The sequence below is a fragment of the Ambystoma mexicanum genome, chromosome 3p, assembly GCF_040938575.1.
Source record: "Ambystoma mexicanum isolate Mex_15411 chromosome 3p, UKY_AmexF1_1, whole genome shotgun sequence".
In the NCBI taxonomy this organism is placed as follows: domain Eukaryota; kingdom Metazoa; phylum Chordata; class Amphibia; order Caudata; family Ambystomatidae; genus Ambystoma; species Ambystoma mexicanum.
The window spans coordinates 889,949,324-889,969,948 of record NC_090925.1 but is presented as its reverse complement, the minus strand read 5'-3'; the positions used below and the strand labels follow the sequence as shown (position 1 = coordinate 889,969,948).

The following is a 20,625-nucleotide window of genomic DNA, read 5'->3' as shown; positions in this document are numbered from 1 at the left end:
AAAACTGCAAACATCAAAGGCAGCAGCAAAATCCCTAGGCGCTGCAATCTGTCAGACACCTTTTCGTCCCACAGGAACCTCTGCGAGAGGCAAGTCCTTTCGCTTCTACTACGCATTCGGAAGAGGTAGAGGACGACCGGCTCAAAGGGGACAAAGAAGAACTACCCGAGGTGGACGGGGTAGATATTCAAAAGCCGCAGCAACAGCAGGTGCCTCTTTACCATCTGCATCAGCCGCCCCAAAACCACTCTGACGACTTCCCTCACAAGACACCTGTAGGAGGCAGGTTAACTCAACATCTGGCGGAATGGCAGGCTATCACGTCAGATGCTTGGGCATTGGAGACAGTTGCACAAGGTTACTGCCTGCCTCTCCTACGCATACCTCAGAGTCATCCACCGGGGATCAGCTCTCAAAAACCTCCAGATCCGCTCCTCTTGCAGGAATTTTTAGCCCTGCTAGAGAAAGGTGCCATAGAACCGGTACCTGTAGCGGAGAGGAACAAGGGCTGGTACTCCCCTTACTTTCTCATACCAAAGAAAGACGGAGGACTGAGACCCATCTTGGACTTGCGATAATTGAACAAATTCCTCAGGAAAGACAAATTCAAGATGGTAACTCTCTCTCAGATCCTTCAGGCCCTTCAGTTCCAGGACTGGTTGGTATCTCTGGACCTTCAGGACGCTTATTTCCATGTGCCAATCCATCTCAAACACAGGAAATACCTGAGGTTCGCAATTGGCAACTCTCATTATCAATTTCGAGTGCTGCCATTTGGGCTGACCTCCGCCCCGAGGGACTTCACCAAGTTAATGTCGGTAGTGGCTGCAAGTCTGAGGGAAGGGATTCACGTCTACCCCTACCTGGACGATTGGTTGATCAGAGCTGTATCTTCGGAACAAGCTCAGATCCAGCTAGATCATGTTTGCCACTCCCTTCAGACTGGGCTTCTCCCTCAATTTAAAGAAGTCACAAATGATACCATCGCAGAGACTCCAGTTCATCGGAGCGATCCTGGACACTTCCCTGGGAAACGCCTCGCCACCAGAGGTGAGGGCTCAAGATATTCTACAGATGGTCAACAAGTTTCAAAATGCCCAATGTCTCCCAGCCTTCGACTTTTTGAGGTTGCTAGGTCTCATGGCATCCTGCATTTTCCTAGTGCCAGAGGCCCGCCTGAGAATGAGATCTCTCTAGTGGGCACTGAGAACTCAGTGGTCACAATTCTCAGGGAGAATGATCTTCTTCAGGTTCCCCAAAGGGTGGCTCGAGACCTTCAGTGGTGGGCCTGTCAGGAGAACATTCTGAAAGGAGAGCAGTTTTGGCAACCTTGGCCAGAGATATCAGTAGTCACGGATGCCTCACTCACGGGGTGGGGAGCCCACGCCAACGACTTGACCATCAGCGGTCGTTGGTCTCCATCGGAGTCCAGACTACAAATCAACCTGTTAGAGCTGAGGGCCATCAGACTTGTGCTGAAGGCTTTTCTGCCATCTGTACAAGGAAAGAATGTCCTGATAATGACGGACAACACAGTGGCCATGCATTACCTCAACAAAAGAGGAGGCATAGGATCACTACCTCTGTGCAGAGAGGCGATGCAGCTCTGGTTTTGGGCAATCCAAGAAGGAATCTCTCTATCGGCAGTTCACCTAGCCGGAGAGAAGAACTTGACAGCGGACGCTCTGAGCAGGCAGTGCACAGTCTCCCACGAGTGGGAACTAGCTCAGGAAGTCCTTCAAGAGATCTTTGCCCTTTGGGGAACCCCTCAGGTGGATCTGTTTGCCACCAGTGTCAACGGGAAGTGCGATCTGTTCTGTTCAAGGGAATTTCCCCCGAGAGGAGCTCTGGGAGACGCGTTCATAGTGGACTGGGAGTTTCCACTCCTGTACGCGTTTCCACCGGTCCCTGTCATTCCTCAAATGATCAGGAGGTTGAGAAGATTCCGGAACACCATGATCCTAATTGCCCCGGATTGGGCCAGGAGAACGTGGTACCCGGACCTTCTAGACTTGTCCATCTGCTCTCCAATTCGACTTCCACTCAGAGAGAATCTGCTCTCACAGAAGGGAGGTCAGGTTCTCCATCCAGACATCAAAACCCTCAACCTTCACGCTTGGCTTCTGAAAGGCTGAGGTACAAGGATTGGGACCTCCCTGATGACGTTATGGAGGTGTTGCTTTCGGCAAGAAGGCCAGCAACAAAATCTTTATACCGCTGCCGTTGGAACAGATTTTGCAGCTGGTGTAGGGAAAAGAATATCGATCCCTTTTCATGTGGTACACCAATGGTTTTGTCATTCCTACTTTATTTGGCGAATTCAGGCCTTCAGGTTGGCACCATCAAGGGCTATCTTGCAGCGCTATCCATCTTTAAGCGCACTGCGGAAGAACCATCCTATTTCAAGTTACCCTTGGTAATACAGTTTCTAAAAGGGTTAACTAACGTTTATCCCCCCCAAGACCATTCCAGGTTCCCCTATGGGATTTAAATTTAGTCCTAACTTTCCTGATGGGCACACCTTTCGAACCACTCCACTCTTGTTCGTTAAGATTTCTTACCCTTAAGACTGTTTTATTAGTAGCACTTACATCTGCTAGAAGGGTGAGCGAGTTACAAGCTCTTTCTTGTAAACCCCCCTCATACAATCTTTCACAAAGACAAAGTTGTTCTGCAAGTGAAGCCTAATTTCCTCCCAAAGGTGGTTTCTGAATTTCATATCACACAGAAGATTACCCTTCCATCTTTCTATCCTCCTCCCCATCCGGGGAAAGAGGAAGAGAGGTTACACAGGCTGGACCCAAAAAGGGCTTTAAGTTTTTACATTAGTAGACTGGCTAGAATAAGACAAGCAGACCAGCTGTTTGTAGGCTACGCAGGTCACGAGCTGGGGCTACCGATAACTAAGCAGACCATTTCCAGATCGATTATTTTAGCCATTTTGGAATGTTATAAACTGGCAGGAAAAGAGCCCCCTCAAAATCTTAGGGCTCATTTGACCAGAGGTATCGCAGCTTCATCGGCCCTCAAGAGGAGTGCCGGTTCGAGACATATGTGCGGCTGCCACATGGTCGTCCGTCCATACCTTTACACAGTTTTACAACTTGGATTCCTCCTCCAGTCAGGAAACTAGGTTTGGAAGGGCAGTATTGCACTCTATTCATCAATAAGAGGAAGCACAAAGTCAGTACTCCCACCTCCAATAACAGAATACTGCTTAGGGAGCCTATCTAAGATAAGGAATACGTCGAGGACATAATCCCTTCGAAGAACAAGTTACTTCTTACCTTGTAACGTTCTTTCGATGGGATGTTCCTCCGACGTATTCCTTATCGACCCTCCCATCCATCCCCGCAGTACTACTTCCCTTGTTGTTGCAGCTTCCGCTCCTTCAGGGTGATTAGTTGAGTCCGGAAAGAATTATTGTGGGCTACAAAACGGAACTGAGCAACGACGCGCGCGGCCTTTATAGGCAGGATGACGTCGACGTCGATATGGCGGCTGTCGAGGGACATCGACTCGGCGGACGTCGACGCGCAGCGCCCTCTAGAGAGAAAAAATTTCCGAGGCCAGCAAAGCTGGAAAGAGATATCTAAGATAAGGAATACGTCGGAGGAACATCCTATCGAAAGAACGTTATAAGGTAAGAAGTAACTTGTTCTTCTGGTGTACCTATGCATTGTGTATTGTGGTGAGGGTATATTACATTACATTCTCACCGCCGTTTTCAGGTTTTTACTGCTATACAATCTATTCTAAGCATGTGAATCCATGAAAGATCCAGTGCTGGAGAAGGGAATAGTTTCTTACCTGTAACTCCATTTCTCCAGCATTGGTATCTTTCATGGATTCACATGCCCCCGCCAGCCTCCTCGGAATGCAATGTATATGCTTGATAGGTTTGACCCTTCCTACTTTGGAGGGGCCGAAATCTTAAGGGGAGCTGCGGGGGCGGGCCTCTTATACTGGGACGGCCTACGGAGCATGCGTAGGCGGGTCCTAAAAGGACGTAGATAGGACACAAAAGTGTCGGAAGTTTTCCAATGGAAAAAGGCTATATATGTGTACCGAGGGGTCCCAGTCTGACGACGGGGAATATTCTAAGCATGTGAATCCATGAAAGATACCAATGCTCGAGAAATGGAGCTACAGGTAAGAAACTATTCCCTTCACCAGGACTTGACTGGAGGCAAGGCTGGATGTCTTCAATGGTCGTCCTCTGGTCTTCAGCAGACTGCAGCTGGATGTGTCTTGGCTCCAAACAATGTGATGAATGGCTGGAGCATTTGTCATTTTTTTCAAATTTCGAACCAGGGGCACCAACTGCCCACCAATGAATAGACCTGCACCATTCAAACTGGCAATGTCTGTCTCTTCAAGGATAGCCTCTTGCCCCACATCTGCCCTGCAGCAGGGTGAGACTTGCGACTAGACCGTCCCAGCCCCCACTTCCATCCTGATTCTCACACTTTGTACTGGAAAGGGCTTTCCATATATGGCATTTCCAGCCATTCAGGGCAGGAAGTAGGCCAAAGACCAAGATGGCCAAAGGACATCGTGAAAAATCTGTGGCATGACCAAATAAAGTTATATGGTACTGTAAGAAAGGCATGGTAACAACAGTAAGACAGACACAAGTGACCACAGTTCAGGTGTGTTTATTGAACTTCAAAAAGGGTTTTGAAAAATGCCCATCTAATCCTAAATCTAAAGATGGGAGCAAGCTACGACCATCAAATAAGAAAGCAGTCCTAGTGATGTCTTGTCAAAATAACAGGGCCTATACTAATAAACCTATTGCCAATCCTTCTAAATACAAATAGTGTGGGAAACAATGGTATGCAAAACAAAAGTGTTCAAGAAATGAAGTGTCAGGATATTCAGGTTGTTGGCCTCCCTTGCCCACGTTTTCAGCACGGGACAAGGCGACACGCTCTAGTTTAGTACAGTCTCTGGCTTCTCTGGTACGAGGGTGCAGTTTAAACATTAGCATCAGGGCCTTCTGTGCCCAAGTCTCTTTGCCTTTTAAAAGTCTCTTCTTTCAGATGGCCTGATACGACAAACAAATTTCACACGTACTCAATTTCTGTTCACCACTTTAATGCAATGTTTGTTGGATTTCCATGTATCCAAATTCGCGGGTGATTTATGATTCACCCCAGATCCGCCTCAGCCGGGCTCAGATCCGTTTCAACACAATGTTCAATCAGTCTCCCTCCGCTGGGCTCGGACCAATTTTTATTTACTTTAATACAAATTTGCTTTCACCAAAAGCTGTCAGCTGATCTTCCTCGTTAAGGCCCGGACCAATTTAGTCTATTTTGTCATCAACTTTCTTTACTCTATTAACATTAAAGATTTTCGATTGTGCACATGATTTTGCTTGACCCGTTGCAGGACCACTTCGATTCACAATCCTTTGTCACTCTCTTGTTTTTGCCATCTCTCAGTTGCATACGTTAGAGACTTTCTAATGAGCACACACGTGGTGCCGGACCACTCTGTCTAAGGTATTTGTTTCTTAGTTTCAAAGTTCAATGACATCTGTTGTCCACTTTTACTGGAATCGTCCAAAAAGACGGAGGTCAAAAGTCTGAATGGGAGATTTGGCCAAAAAGTTCAACCAAAACCCCCATTCGGTGGCACGGGCTGCAGGGGTGTCCCCCGCACCCTTGCTCACTATATTGTGAGTGGGGGTTGTATGGGTGTCCACCGCAGCCGGTGGCGGGGTGTGAGGAAAGGACCCTGCAGCGCCGGTTCCCAATCACGGAAGTTAAAGGGAACCAGACGCTGCAGGGACACAGCGAGTCAGCAGCAAGGTAAGTAGTGGGTTAGGGTATGGGTGTGGGTGGGGACGGTGACCAAGTAGGAAATGTTCAGAGGAGCAAAGACCAAAGGTTATTTCGGGAAAATCTTTTTTTTTTTTTCCCTCGAACATTTCCATCTCAGGTTTTCAACCCCGATCCATTTTACTCACATTGGTTATCGCATGCGCTTCATACACTGTTAGCTTCAGCGTTCACCATACAATGTTGCTGCTTGCAACCTTAGCTTCAAAACAGACCGGTCTGGTATCAGCCTCCCCAACTCACTGGCTGTTTTGATTTCACTGCTGTTTCTTGTTGTAGGAGCCAAGGACAGTACCATGGCAGTAGGCGATTCTCCCCGCCTTGATTATCGATGTGGGAGAGCCCCGGGTACCTCTGACACACAATGTTGGATTCTTCATCCTGGCTTCCCGGTCTTGTGCTTTTTATTCTCGAGGTTTTGTGAAATTTACCGTTCCTCGTTGAAAAAGGTCAAGGGCACTTGCCTCCTTGCGATCCCCTTCTGTAGTGCCGTCTTTTGCCTTGTGTTAAATTGCCATCTTGGAACTGCTGTTTCCTCACGTTTTGCCTCACTCAGAGTGTATTCTCATGCTCCGCCTTTTATCCATGTGGGGATGTGTAATGGAAGTTACGTGTGTGTGATGGTCAGGAATTGCCTGACCATTGTATTGGGACATGTCAGGTATACTGCTCTGGTGTTAGTCCGTTATCTCTCATAGTGCGCTGTCTGTGAGAAAGTGTTTGTGTTGTGAAAGGGTGGATGGTTGAGTTACTTATCTTATCTGGTACGATAGGGTAAAGGTGTTGCATGGATGGGGATACCATGTCTCGCCATCTGGTGTCCCACTCCCTGAAGACCCCTCACCCAGGCGATCCTCCCGCACTGGTCCACCCCCAGGAACTGGATCCAAAAGCGATGTCCGTGTCCTGGCCACCTGCCTGAATGACAGATTCCATGCGACTAGTGGGTGAGAAACCTTGAGGTTTCGCACAGTACTCAATAAGGCATTATGCACTAAAATGCAGATGTGAAAAATGAAAAACGCAGTAGAAAAAGATGTGCTGCGACCGTACGTTATGGCCATATTGTGAATTTAAGAGAAATGTTACAGAAAGAAAAAGGGATACAAAGAATACAGACTCATCAGTGTAAGAGGATGTGGTATTTGCAGTTTAAAAATTTATATGGGGGCACTTTAAGATGGAAACAAAGAAGCTAGTCTGTCAAGGCTCTTTTTCGTGTCGGAAAGCTGCATATGCAGGGGGAAGACAACTTGTTCCACAAATTGAGGGGCTGCGTTGGGCGAAGTCTGAACTCGGGATGGCGACTGATGCAATGAGGTAGCCCTGGAGGATACTGGTCTGCCCATGAGATGTTTCCGGGGCACTTCCAAAGGCTTCCAATGGCAGGATCTTCGAGCAGGGGGTCCTGCATGGTGGTTCCCACCAGTGCAGTGGTTTTTGAAGCACTGATGAAGGCTGTTGAGATGAATTTCTAGAATCTGACCTGGTGGACAGATTTTAGGAAGCCACCCTAACTATAGTGAACACGTAACTCAGAGATTTGCCAAAACCCAATCATGGCACAGAGATGAGCAGTTGAGGTTTATTATCAGGAGAGTGTGAGTGGGTTCAGGGCAAATCAGTGAGTCCAGACAGTATGGTATACAATATTTCAATATACATAGTCAAGTATAAAAATAGTTATCTATTATAGGCCTCCTGAACACACTGGAAAATAAATCTAACGGCAAGAATTATCGCACAACACTGATTCAAATATATACAGTCACCATACGTTAAAATGTTCATCAAATAATGTAGCAAAAGCAGGTAAGTATTTTATATGCATCAATGATGGAACCAGATCACAAGTCAATAGCCTGTCTTAAGAAGTCAAAACCCTAAGATGAATGGGGCCTTGTGCCCAAAAGTGCCACAATGTTTCTCAACAGAAGGAACCCTAAGATGAATGGGGCCTTGTGCCCAAAAGTGCCACAATGTTTCTCAACAGAAGGAAGTGTCTGTAGGCAAGTTTCAATAAGCTTATGTTGGTGATAGTATTTGACCACAGGTAAGTGTTTTCCTTTCTTCTAGACCCATGGATAACCCAGACGCTGGATACTCTAACCAAGCTCGACGACTTAAAGGTGAGTGGAATGGAATAAGGAGACAAAGGGTCTTGTTCGTAATGTTATCCCATGGCGAACATGGGGGGGGGGGTGGGCACAATGCGTTTACTCAGATTTTCCCAGATGACTTAGTGGATCATCTGGGCATCACAGGGGGCTCGATCTTCCGTAGTTGATTCTGGTGAGGGGGGACCAGGAGTTGAAGGTTCAAGGATTCTTCCGGTCGGGTGCAGCTGCAAGATGCAACCTCTGTTGATGAAGAAGTTCAAGAACAACCGATGCAGGCCTCTTCAGGACACTTGACAGTTTGGAGGAAGGTGAGTTCCAGCGACGATCTTCACACCCAGGTGATGACAAGCGTCCTTCCAGTTGCGGTCAAAGAAGCTGCTCCAGGACAGCTTCCTGTGAAGATGGAAAGCTGAAATGCGGGGAGAATGCTATTAGTGCCATAAGCTAGCGACCACCAAAGTTCTGTACTGTTGGTGAAGTAGCCCACAAGAGAGCTGGGCAATCCATGGATACTTCTGAAGGCTCAGAAGTGCCGGATCCTCGCAGGCCATAACTAGTTGGTCCCACTAGTCCAAGGGCTGAAGCACCTCTCTGGGTCTTTGTAGATCAGGCAGCGGAGCAGGACTTCACCGGGCTGGCTACTGGAAGGAATGCTGGGGCACTTCAGGAGTCTTATTCGGATCTTCAGCAGGCTTCTCCTCTTCGAGGAATTCATGGCTCCAAAAATGATCTAAAGAAATGGCTGCAGAGGTCCTCTTATCCAAAATCCGAGCTGGAAGTAAGTCCAAGCCCACCAGTGGTAAGGATCTGCACCATTCAAACAGCCAGCAGTTGTATCTGGGACAACTACTGGTTTCACATTTGCCCCACACCCAGACCTTGTGGATGGGGACCAGACAATCCCACCCCCTTCCTGTGTCTCACACACACAAAGGCATCACTAGCCAATGAAAGCATCATCTTTCCTAAACAAGTGCATTTCCTGTACTGGGAAGGCAGGAAGAAGGCCAAACTACAGTATGAAATATTGAAACCAGGAAACGGCTACCGCTCTGTTTTGCACATTCACCACTGCGAGAAACAACTTCCGCGAGCAGGTGTCAATCAATATCTGCTCCTGTACCGGAGTTTGTGCTAACAAAAATGTATTCATCCACTTTATTTATTAAAGAAAAAAATATAAAACATTAGTTTGTATGGTCTTGGAATGCTTCTGACTGCTTTCTATTGCAGGCTTCCTGTACATGCTCCCACCAGTCCAAGGGTTGAAGCACTGACTAGGGCTTTTGTGAATCATTGCCAGGCATGAGAGGCAGGGCTTCACAGGGACTTGGCTTTGGCAGTGCTGATCATCCTTAGCAGCAGTCTTCCGGTTCTTCGGCACAGCGCTTCTCCTCTTTGGGGTCTTGGCTCTAGTTTATGATCTGATGAATGTCTGCAGGACCACTTTCATACCTAATTTTGGCTGGGGTGTAAAGACTGGAGGGGAGTAGGCACAGAGGATCCCAGCCAAGATTCTCTATCTGGTACAACGTGGGCGAGCAATCACGGCCTAGCTCTCAGGAGGTAATGCAGGCTGTTCTTAAGTACAGTGTAGTCCCCAAGCACTCACAAAGGAATGTCCACACACTGTATTAGTGAAAACACAGTTCCTTATATAATTAAGGTTCAAGGTTATATACACAATTACAATAACTCACTTGGTGCCCAGTTAATCTACAATGGCAAATATATACACAGTTCTACATGGTACCACAATTACTGTTAGATTTCATTAAAGTGAATCCATTGTACTTAATTTAAATGTCACACAAATCAAGTAATAAAGTGAACCAACAATAGACATAGGAGGAAAATCAGTAGGTTAGAACAATAGGCAGAATACTGGCCCCTACCACTAGACACAGCTCTATGTGGAGACCCTCACCTTCCCCCTCCCCCGACTGCCCTCCCCACCTGGGCAACCTGTAAAATAAAGATATACTACAAGCCCAGTCCATATATTGTTCATTGAGTCTTATTTCCTTCTAAAATGTTTCTACCACCCCAATGTACCTGGAATAGCAGAGTTCTTCAAAGAGTCGCCGATGGATCCTTCTTGAGGGACTCCCTTTAAGGTAGCGGCCACGGATTGTCGATAGTCCTTGAATAAGGTGAACTTGGCGTTTTCTTGATGGACAGTTGGATGGCGTCGAGGCAGCAGCTTCGGTCCTGGCGGTGCTCGTCGACTATCGGTCGTGGACGTCCTGCAAAGAAGAGGCGTGCGGTGCACCTCAACGACAATGGTTTGTAGCCGCAAAGAGTCTATGAAGAGCTTTGGCCCAGCAAGGCGTCAAGTCGTCCGGCGTCTCTTTGGACTTTGGGTGGCAGGAAACCCACTGGTGGATTCTCCTCTGCGCGTTGGCGTCCTCGACTTTCTCTGGCGGGACAAAGCGGTCGGCGGTGCTGGTGAGAGTCCTTGGATTAGTGTGTCTTAATCAATGGAGTGTTGCAGCTTGGGTCGTCGTTGGCACAGCATCAATCGGTCCCCGCTTCTGGGCAACACAGCTTTGGCGGGCTTCCAGCGGTTATAGCAAACCTGCGAACCCTGGTCGACGACGGTGGACGGAATGTCCGGTGATTCTCTTCGTTCTCCTCGGCAGCCCCCGCCTCCGGTCGGCAGCCTGTCGAGGGTCTGACTTCCAGGGAGCTTCGGCGAAGTTTAGCAGTGCCCGATGTTCCCTCGTAGCTCGGGAAGAGGTCACCTAACCAGGTCCTCTCTCGGCTCAATCCTTGATAAACTCGACCGCTTTCAGATCGGGTCAATGCAAATGCAGCAGCAAGTCGTCTTCTTCCAGCTGGGCTTCAAGGATAAGCATCAAGTAGCAACTCCAGCTTCTGAACGAGTTCTAGCAGTGAGAGGCCCCCAGATATACTGTTATGTGTCTCATTCATTTTGCTGGGTCACACTCGGGCAACCAATCACTCAGAAGGGCATTCAGCACTACACACTGCATTCATGCCAGTTTCAGGCAGGGCTGTCTCATTTATTGTATTACATACCAGAAGCCAGACACCCGTAACAAGAAATGCATATTGGTGTCACATTCCATTCACCCAGGTCCCACCCACAGGGTGTACCCACAAAGTAGTCAATGGGAAGGCTCCAGCCATTCTGGCCTGGACTTCCCCACAATACCATATATGGAACTTCGACCCAACAGCCAGTCAGGGTGAAGGGACAGTCAGAGCTTCCACCAGCCCAAACCCTGCTGTGTGGGCCACACACAGGTGCCCAAAAACATACACTAGGGGCACAGGGTTATACCGACCACCCATGGGAGCCATAAGGGTATCCCAAGGGTCTGTACACCAAACCAAAAAAAGGAAGAGCTGCACTGCCAGGAGTCCCACATGGACTCCTGGGCAGAAAACAATACAGAACATAACATGAAAAGGACTACAGAACAAGGACAGGGAGGCCCTGTCCCTCCAATGCATTTCCAGCATCACATGGGGGCTACCCCAGCCCACCAATGGTAAGGATCTCCATTCGTACTGACCAGGGCTGTCCAGTCATGGACAGTCTCTGGCCACATCTATGCCCAGCAACAGATATCCCCTGGCTGGAATGTAAATTCATACCAGGCAGACCAATCTCCATACCTGGCCAGTTTATACTTAATGTAACTTTTGATTGGATTCCAAGTTGGACTCTGCCAAAGTAAAATACTTTATTTGGCAATTTCTTATCTGAGAGGGTAGGGTGAAGGCAAAGGGACAAGATGGCCCAAGGACAGGGTGAAAACCACATGGCACGGCCATTTTGAGGATATAGTACTCAGAATGGCATTATGCATTAAAAAATAAACATGCACTTGATTAAAATGAAAAACAGTTGAGCGTCTTCCGCGGTCACCAGCCTGTACTGGACACTTTAAAATGCTAATAAAAACGTCATTAGGGGGAAAATGGGATACATTTTGCTTCTGCAATACATCTCTGCCAGTTGATATGTGCGACAGTAAAACAATTTAGAAATCTTGTACAGGGTATACAGTTCCCCTGCAATGGTAGACAGAATGGCTGATCATTGTGCTCAAAAGAGGTATGTTGAGCAAGGGAAATAAAGCAAAAATACTTTACCTCTAAAAGTCAGGACATGGTTCAAGCAATTTTAAAAAAAAGTTTGTATTTGTCTCGTTTACATTGATAAAACTTTCACACACAAATAATAATCATGTACATAAAGACAAAGACCGAAATAACATGTAATGTACAAAGTCTATATGCATACAAGATGTAAAATATAAAAAGGTATTTCACAATAACATTCAAATGTTAGTCTCATCCATAAAATAAGTAGTCTCATCCTTGTCTTAAAATACAAGAGAAAATTCCTAATATAACTTTCTCAAATACTTTCTCGTGAATTCCCTGAACCTGTTCCCAGAATTGATCAGTCTCAATTTGTTCGATATCGTGGGCACATTTCCCATAATGTTTTCATAAACCAATTCCCCAATGAGGAGCAAGATGATCAAATGTGACTTCAAGTTTCAACCTTAGCATTACACAATCTGCATATTCTCAAATCGTATGGAGGTTTTGACCATGCTCCAATATGATCAAGTGTAGGGAGTCGGTTAAAACGGAGATGCAATATTAAACATCTTAACTGTGAACTATTGGCCTTAACAATATAACTGAATTGCCTAGGAAAAAGACAACCTTGCTTTAAATACTCCTACAATCTAACTTATGTTGATTAAATTATTTGGAATCCAGACTATCCCAAAGGATGGCTTTATTTTTCATACTTTAATGGCTAAACCGAGATTAAGTGGCATTACAAGTTTGAAACCAGTGCAACTGTGAAAACTCTCCAACAAAACTCATTGATTGTACCAGTGGGAATAAAGGACCCATCAAACATGTTCGAAAAAACTCTAAACAATAAGTTCACATTATATTTAAAAATGTTGGCATATAAAGATAAAGTGCTATGTGCAAGTTTTCATCATGAGGTAAATAAGGAAGTCAAACCAATTTTGCAGCCGATTGCTTCCATTGGGACAGAATTAAGAAGTCCTAAACTTGAGTGTCGGTGCTTACTCTCTAGCAGATCAAGCCACGCAACCTCTTTTTCGACAAAAGTGCAAAGGCCATAGGGACAGTAGTTGAAATATAGATCTTTAAAAATTCTTCAAGGGAATAGCCCCCCTTAGTTGAAATATATGCTTTCATTGCACAACAGTTTCTGAAAATGTTGGTAATAATTGTATTGGTCATTGAAGCCTTGCCATGGCAGTACTAATGGGAATTTAAGATATATTAATTAACCACCTCAATGGGAACAATATTTCTCCAGCGTGGGGTCTGGCATGGATTCACATGCTCATCAATATTCCCTGTTGTCGGGCTGGGATTCCTCTGTAAAAGAAAAAAATGTGTTTTTCATTTCTGAACTGTCTTTCTCTTAACAACCAATCACTTAGCTCTGGGTCATACTGCCTCCAGCCAATGACTGCCCTCTACCTAAGCCCCTCCTCGGGCAGCCATCTTCAGATTTTTACCGCACGTTCAAGTGTTGGGAGTCCTCGTGCTTGGCTCTCGAGCTTTTACTGCGATTCTCACTTTTTGGAAGAGATTTATTCTATTTTTAGGTCAATCGAGCCTGTGCGCTCCATCGATCAACCATCCCATTAACGTGGACCCATTTTTCGGATTCTTCAGCGCCCCAGAGTGGATTTCGAGTTTTCTTCTTGGAGGCTTTCAGAATATTCCTCAGGCCTACAACGCGTGGATCATGTCGGACGAGAAAGATTCCCGCTCTTTTCAAACTTTGCACCGACAGCGGTTTGCAGAAATATTTTTATGGACAACAAACATTCCCAGTATCTGTACTCCCTGTATCTGACGCACAACGAGGAAGATTGTGCGTTTTGCTGTGAACTCGACTCGCACATTGAAGGATCGGCATAAACGGCTAGGAGAGTGGCTTCAGGTCAAGGCCTCTGCACCAGGTCGTTCCCAGGGGCATGCCTCTCCTGGTTCTGGGAAAGCTGAGTGGGCTTCTAAGTCCTTTGAGGGCACCTCTCCTGCGGGGGTCCAACAAAAGGCCAAGCACCAAGTCCACTACCGTCGGGAACGCCGTTGCGGCAGTCTCCTCAGCGGCCAGTGCACGTTCCACATCACTGGCTGCATCGGTCTCTAGTCAACACTCCGGATCTTCATCCACTAGGAAGTCGGATCACCCGGGCAAGCTGAAGGTGGCCCCGGAGGCGACCAAGGAGAAGACCAAACTGGGTATGGTGTCCGGCTGACCCTCGAGGGAGAAGGCCCAAGTGGACCGGGCCTCCGAGCTAGTCCTTAAGGAGAAGGCCAAGCAGGACAAGGTTGGCCTGATCGTGAAAGCCCAGATGCACCAGGCGCAGTCAGCCCCTTCCATCGAGGTGGTGGCGTCCCTTTCGAAGGCCGTGGGGGCAGACCCGCAGGGCGCCCCTCCAAAGGCAAGAGTGTCCCTCCATGCAAGGAGGGAGTCTTCATTCCAGGCCATTGAGAAGACCCAGGAGTAGAAGATGCCGGTCATCTCCCGAGACCGTCCCCTCTGGACGCGAATGTTCGCGTCCAGAGGGGACGTCTCAGGGAGATGACCCGGGGTGCTTTTAAGTCCTCCACGGCACGGATATCTCCTCGGCTAAGGAGGAGCAACTAGTCTACCTCCAGACCATCCGAGGAGGGTTGCGACTAGAGAAACATCGGAGTCGAGCCCAACGAAGAGTGAGCCGATGTGGGCGACTACTGAGATACCGTTGAGGAGGGTGATGGAGGGCTGCAGGACGACAAAGGTCTTGGTCCTGCTCTTATACCCCAGCTGCCGGACCCTACACCACAACTGCCACCTAGAGATCTTTCATTGGACATTCTCTATACCCTTCATACACTGGTATCTGAGATACAGAAGATGATGCCAGTGACGCCGTCGCCCGCTCTCCCAGCGGTGCCAGTGCTGACTCCTCCGCTGATGACAGGGGAACCACCATCCAAGAAGAGGAAAGGGCACCCCCTGCCCCCTTGCATCCATCGCCTCCTTCTCCGCTACCCCACACGGGTGAGATGGGGTCGGACACAGGGACAACAGGCACGGATGACGACGGCGGGATCGGGGACCTCTCGTCGCCTCCGCCCACATCCTCTCCGCCGGACGAGATGGGTTTGTTCCATGCGATGATCCCCCAGAGCATCGGAGCTCTTCAGCTCGTTCCAGAGGATAAGGATGGCTTCTTGTACCAGCGCCGCGAGGCGAAGAGGAAGACCATCTTTTCAGTCCCCCTCTTGGATGACATTTGGGATGAAGGACTGGCGCTTATGAAGAACCAGTCTTTGGCCCCGGCGAAGAGGCACTGCTAAAAGAAGTACAGGGTGCCGGGCTCCACGCGTAAGTGCTTGCGGGCTCAACCGTTGTCGGATTCAGCGAATTCTGCAGCGGCAAAGAAGTTGTCGGGCTCTAGGTCTTCAGCAGCATTCACATCTCCGGACAGTGAGGGGAAGAAATGGGATGCAATGGGATGGCGGGTTATCTCCTCTGCAGCAATGGCCATCAAGGCCGCCAAAGCCCTCGCTATTGTAGCGCGCTATGACCGGGAGCTGTGGTTCAAGCTTGCACCTCTCCTGGCCTTCCTCCCCGACAATAAGACGTCTGAGGCATAGGAGATTCTTCAAGAGGGTGAGGTGGCGTCAGACCATGCCATCAAGGTGGCCACGGGTTTCCGCCAGATGGGCAACAGCGTTTGCCTTCGCCGCCGTAGCTGGCTCAAGGTCTATTGTAGAAGACAATAGACCTGCCTGTTTCAATCTCACAGATACCAATCCCATATTGACAATCTTAACAAATATATTTTGCATAAGATTTTCTCAGTGCAAGGGGGACTGACTTAGTCTTCTAGAACTTAATTTATTGGCGAAGAGCAGAGGTACAATGTACCCTTGCTCAACAGCCTTTACGCTGGTTCAGCACCTTCTCCAGAATGTCTTCCGATGTCGTCCTCGGCTCCAGCACTTTGTTGTGGCAAGAAAACCATTTCCGAACAACCAGTTTAGCACTGCCGCTGGCGTACTTTGGCTTTCCTATCTTATGTTTTGGCATGCAGCCTCTCAGTACCCCAGGGTTTACCCACTGGCCTACGGATTAGGCACTATTCTTAGCATTGAGGATATTTTTAACATTGGGATGGACCCCCAGCAACCAAGGTATATCCTGCTCTGCAAATCGGAAGCTTGTCTTTCACCAAATCATTCCTATAATACACTGGCCTCTGCGTGGTTTCGGACCTGAAGGCACCCCATGAAGCCAACCACATTATTCGGTGTGCAAAGAATCAGTATAACTTTTGACATTCTCTATGATCCTAAGTGGTAGATGTGCAGCCTCGGAGCACTAAAATACTTTCTCACTAAAGTTTCCTTACCTGTAACTTGAAAAATATCTACTTAACTTCACGGAAGGCAACGTAGTCTCTCTCATACCATTTTAGCATAGTTACATATTGCATGTTGTACTGTGTTGAATATTATTGGATAACTGCAGCCCCAGTAGTTCTGATTTATTCACCCTACAGCCGTTACTGTTCAATGTGGCTAACGTCACCCTCCATACTCGGCCAAGTGTACCAGTAGGTGACCCAGGGATAGCTTTCAGATCACCCTACTGCCTAAATGTGGTTCATCCCCCCCCCCCCTAATTTCCTGAACATATGTAGAGAGTGAAAACATGCTTGCAATCTGTACCGTGTAATTTTCGGGGGTTGGGAAGAAGTGGTGGAGTAGAGGAATTCAAGGAGGAGATGGGATTCAAAACCCATTTGCCTTTGATTTGTTTACAGCATGACAGTAAACAGTAAAATCTGCAATTTTTGACAGATTGTATACAATTCAAGCAGTATGATCATTGTAGCAGATTAGTGTATTAATACTAGAAGAATTGTGCTCTGGCATTCTAGCACATTTTTCTTTGATTTCTGAATTCAGTAAATCATGCACATCTTCTAGTGTGCTTTACATTGGATGGATTTACACTTCTTTTGATTCCGAGATTTGTACATCGGTTGCTATGTGTAAGAGATTCCACTTGTCCCCTGTTCCCACAGGATATATTTTTTTATCTTGGGCTAATTGTTTTGCAGGCTGATAGGACTTTACTGGGCACCAGGTACCTCATGGGACTGGCCGGGTATCCTGTGTTTTCTATGATAATTCCTGCCACCGGTGGGTGGTACAATGTGTAGCTATTGGAAGTTTATTTTGTAAAAGTGGGCAGCCTGTGTTCACAGAGCATCGTCTTGCAGGGCATTTGATTGACAGGATTAAGGGTATTAACACAGCCATTGTTTGTGTTGTGCGAGACTTCTCTGGCTGGGCCCTGGGTTAATATAAGGACAAATCTATTTTGTCATTGTTGCTGTGATTACTCTGTCCGAATGGTTATGCAGTTTGGACTAATGGTTATGTGGGTTAGACTAATCCAAAATTGGTTCAGAATCACCTCTCATTTAATGTGATCAAGTATGGTTCACAATGCACCAGTTTAGCCAGACCAGATTCTTACATATTGGAAGTTGGAATGCTCCTGCAGCCTTTGTCTGATGGCCTATCTCTCAGAACCAAAGTGTTAACATTAGGGTTGAGTGTTATTCTGTGCTTGTTAAAAGCTTTACTAGGTAATCACGGACTGGATGTTAAGGCTTGCGCTTTTGTCAAAGGTTGACCATGGCCCTTCTTATGCGTGGACTGCAAGAGCAGATGCTCAGAGGACTGGGTTCACAAGGTTTGAAAGGGAACATTTCTTTTTCAGCCTTATTCAATGAAGGTTGATGGACACGTTAGCCAGGGAAAGGGTAAACATGGATTAGTGTACCTACCCTGGATTTTGAATAGATGTACATTGGTATGCTACCACCCGCTGGTAACAATTTGTCTCATTAGTCTGCGATGGCCTTGCCTATAACTTGGATTCTCGTGGACGGTTGCCTGTGCACTGCCAGAGCTGGGGAAGGACTGTCTGGCGCTTGCTTGACACTGCTTACACAAGGGGGGGGGCAAAGTAGACCCCCAAACTCCCCAGCCCCTTCCATATTCCTGAAATCATGGAACAACCGTATTGCCTACAAAACTACTTGTATGTTATGTGAGAATGGCATCAGCTGAAGAATCAGCTGAAGAATCCACATCCATCCAAAATGCTGGTAAGACTTTGATGAATAGACCCGGAAGAGTTGCTATTGCTGTGAACATTTGCGGGGCATTTAACCCATTTACAACGGTCCACCTAAAGAACAGAGACACATTGACCCTGAACAGGACACACTGCCCTGGGTCAGTGAAAGGGAGAATTGCCTGGATGCTGTGCTGACTCGACTTGGGGCTTATGTGAGCTTTTGCTTTTCGCATTGTGGAAGGAACTGCTGACTGAAACGGCTACAGTTTTGCCACATTTCGTGGACCACCCTCCCACCCCCACTGTTGGTGAGATTTCTGCATCATGCCAGACTGTTTTGTCATGTTGTGACATTTTTCCAGTGATTACTATTACTACAACCCCCGGACGAGAAGGGAACCATGTTAACCGTAATTGCATTTGACTACAATGGAAATTTGATCTTACATGGGTACGTTCCTCGTTGCTTCAATTTTTCCCTCATGTCTCTTTATGGTAATTATATAATATAAAGGGGCTCTTTTTCATAACCTGTTTTATTACAGCAATAGGTTTTTTCTCTTTGTGCTTAAGTCGTTGTGCCCTTTTGTCTCTTAAGATTAAGTCTTGCGATTTGGCAAAGTTTACAAAGGGGAAGACAAGGGATACCATTAGGGTCTCTTGTTTGCATCATCAGGAATCCTACCCGTAAAAGTAATAGTTCTTGCAGTAGGCATTCTCTTATTAAGTTCTGGTGTTGAACTTCAGTTTAAAAAAATACATGCAGACTTGTTTACCAATGTAAGGAACAGAAATTGGTGCTGTGTTAATGGTATTTACTTTGGTATCTTAATTGTGGTAAAAAAATGTGCAATATAACATAGCTGTGAAAAACCTACTTTCATTTCAGACTTTGCTGTGAACAGACTCAAACTTGCAGAGGTTTTGTATTATAAAATTATGGAGACCATAATAGTTCAAGAAACACGAAGGTTGCATGGAAGAGATATGACAGTAAGTAGTTATACATCTGTTATTTCATTAGTAGCATGTAGCCCTCTTTTTCTACTACACTACAGAAAGATAACCCCCAGTACTGTTAAGAGCTACTAATGACGACATTATTTGTTGATATATGGGTGTATAGAAAAAGCATGCCATGCCTAAGAAGTTATCCTTGTGCATCACTTCTCTTACATTTTTACCCCTTGATTGTTTTCTGTTCAGTCAGTTTAGTTTCCCTTATTACTTGTTGGATGCCTAGTTTCTTATTTTTCAGTGTCCAGCATTAAGCATTTCTAGCATTGGATTCTAAATAGTCACGTGACATTGAGTGTTCCCTAGAAGGGCCATGATTCTTCCCCTTTTTCATTTTATGCTTTTACTACTAAGGACTAAATTTTGTGATTGGCCTTCTAATTGTGCTTGCTGTTAAGCTGTTTGCACAACCCTTTGGTTGGAGATGTGTAACCACCTAGCCTAACGGCCCCAAAAAGGAAGGGACCCTCCAATGGTGGTTTTAGAAAAACACTCCAATTGTAGCTATAGCAGAGTAGTTGTGCTCAAGTTCATGAGGGAGGGTGGAAGGGTGAGCCAGTTGACCCAAATAGTCACCACAAACGAGCGCACCACACTGGTATACAGTAAATATTTTATTTCAAAATAACGCATCTGAGATTAAAATGTGTTAAACATTATAAACAAATGGACAGTTAAGACAGTCTATTATTGACCCTTACATGTAAAGGCAACCCCTGTTTGTTGGGTAGAAGTTCCTGTGTGATTTTGGCCACTTAGTGAGTATCACAACACTTTTTGCTGAACTAAGTTTTTTTCTGACTTTCCTGAGCGAGTTGGGAAACTTTTTCCTCACTCGTTCTTTTTCTGTGGCTCTGAGAAACCTTTTTGGTTTCTCTTAATGGAGTCAGCTTTCCTCAATCTTTTCCAATGTCATCTGTATTTTACTATTGTAGCACACAACTCCTTTTGTGCAGCATTGCTGGGAGCTCTTTGAGCTTTCCTTTTTGGTTTTACTTTATTTTCCCGGGCTTTAATGTTATCAGGATAGGAGGATACTTTTATCCTACCTGTGCTTTTCTTTTCATAGATTATCCCACCCCACCTTATGTGGAGGGCTGATGAGTACATCGTATCCCTGCCTCACTTCTCCTGTAGTCTTGTTGTGCGCTGACTTTCCGAAATTTTTACATGCAAATAATTGCGGCTGCGGTAAAGGCCACATGGGTCACCATTGACCTAAAATGCCTGTATTTTTTCACCAGCTCACCATGGCTTGCCCTTTTTTTGAGCCTTCCTCTGCTAACCTTTGTGGGGAGATCCTGCTCATTCCTTTGTCTTCGACAGGCTCCCATTGGGAAGTCCGCTGGGCGGTGCCAGTGTGTCTGGGAGGACACTGAAACGCCACAGGTTTTTTTTCCTCCAGTGTGTCTGCTTCGATCCAGTTCTGAGTGCCTGCCTGTCC

At 46.6% G+C, this 20,625-nt stretch overlaps 1 protein-coding gene across 3 annotated transcripts in view; it reads left to right on the top strand.

The window, feature by feature from the left end:
* Positions 1-20,625, top strand: part of RBL1 (RB transcriptional corepressor like 1) — a 1,112,731-nt gene that overhangs the window by 251,554 nt on the left and 840,552 nt on the right. For all 3 annotated transcript variants that reach the window (XM_069652118.1, XM_069652119.1, XM_069652120.1), the window contains one exon: positions 19,054-19,157. In XM_069652118.1, the coding sequence (XP_069508219.1) occupies positions 19,054-19,157 (104 nt within the window). The remainder of the gene's footprint in view (positions 1-19,053; positions 19,158-20,625) is intronic.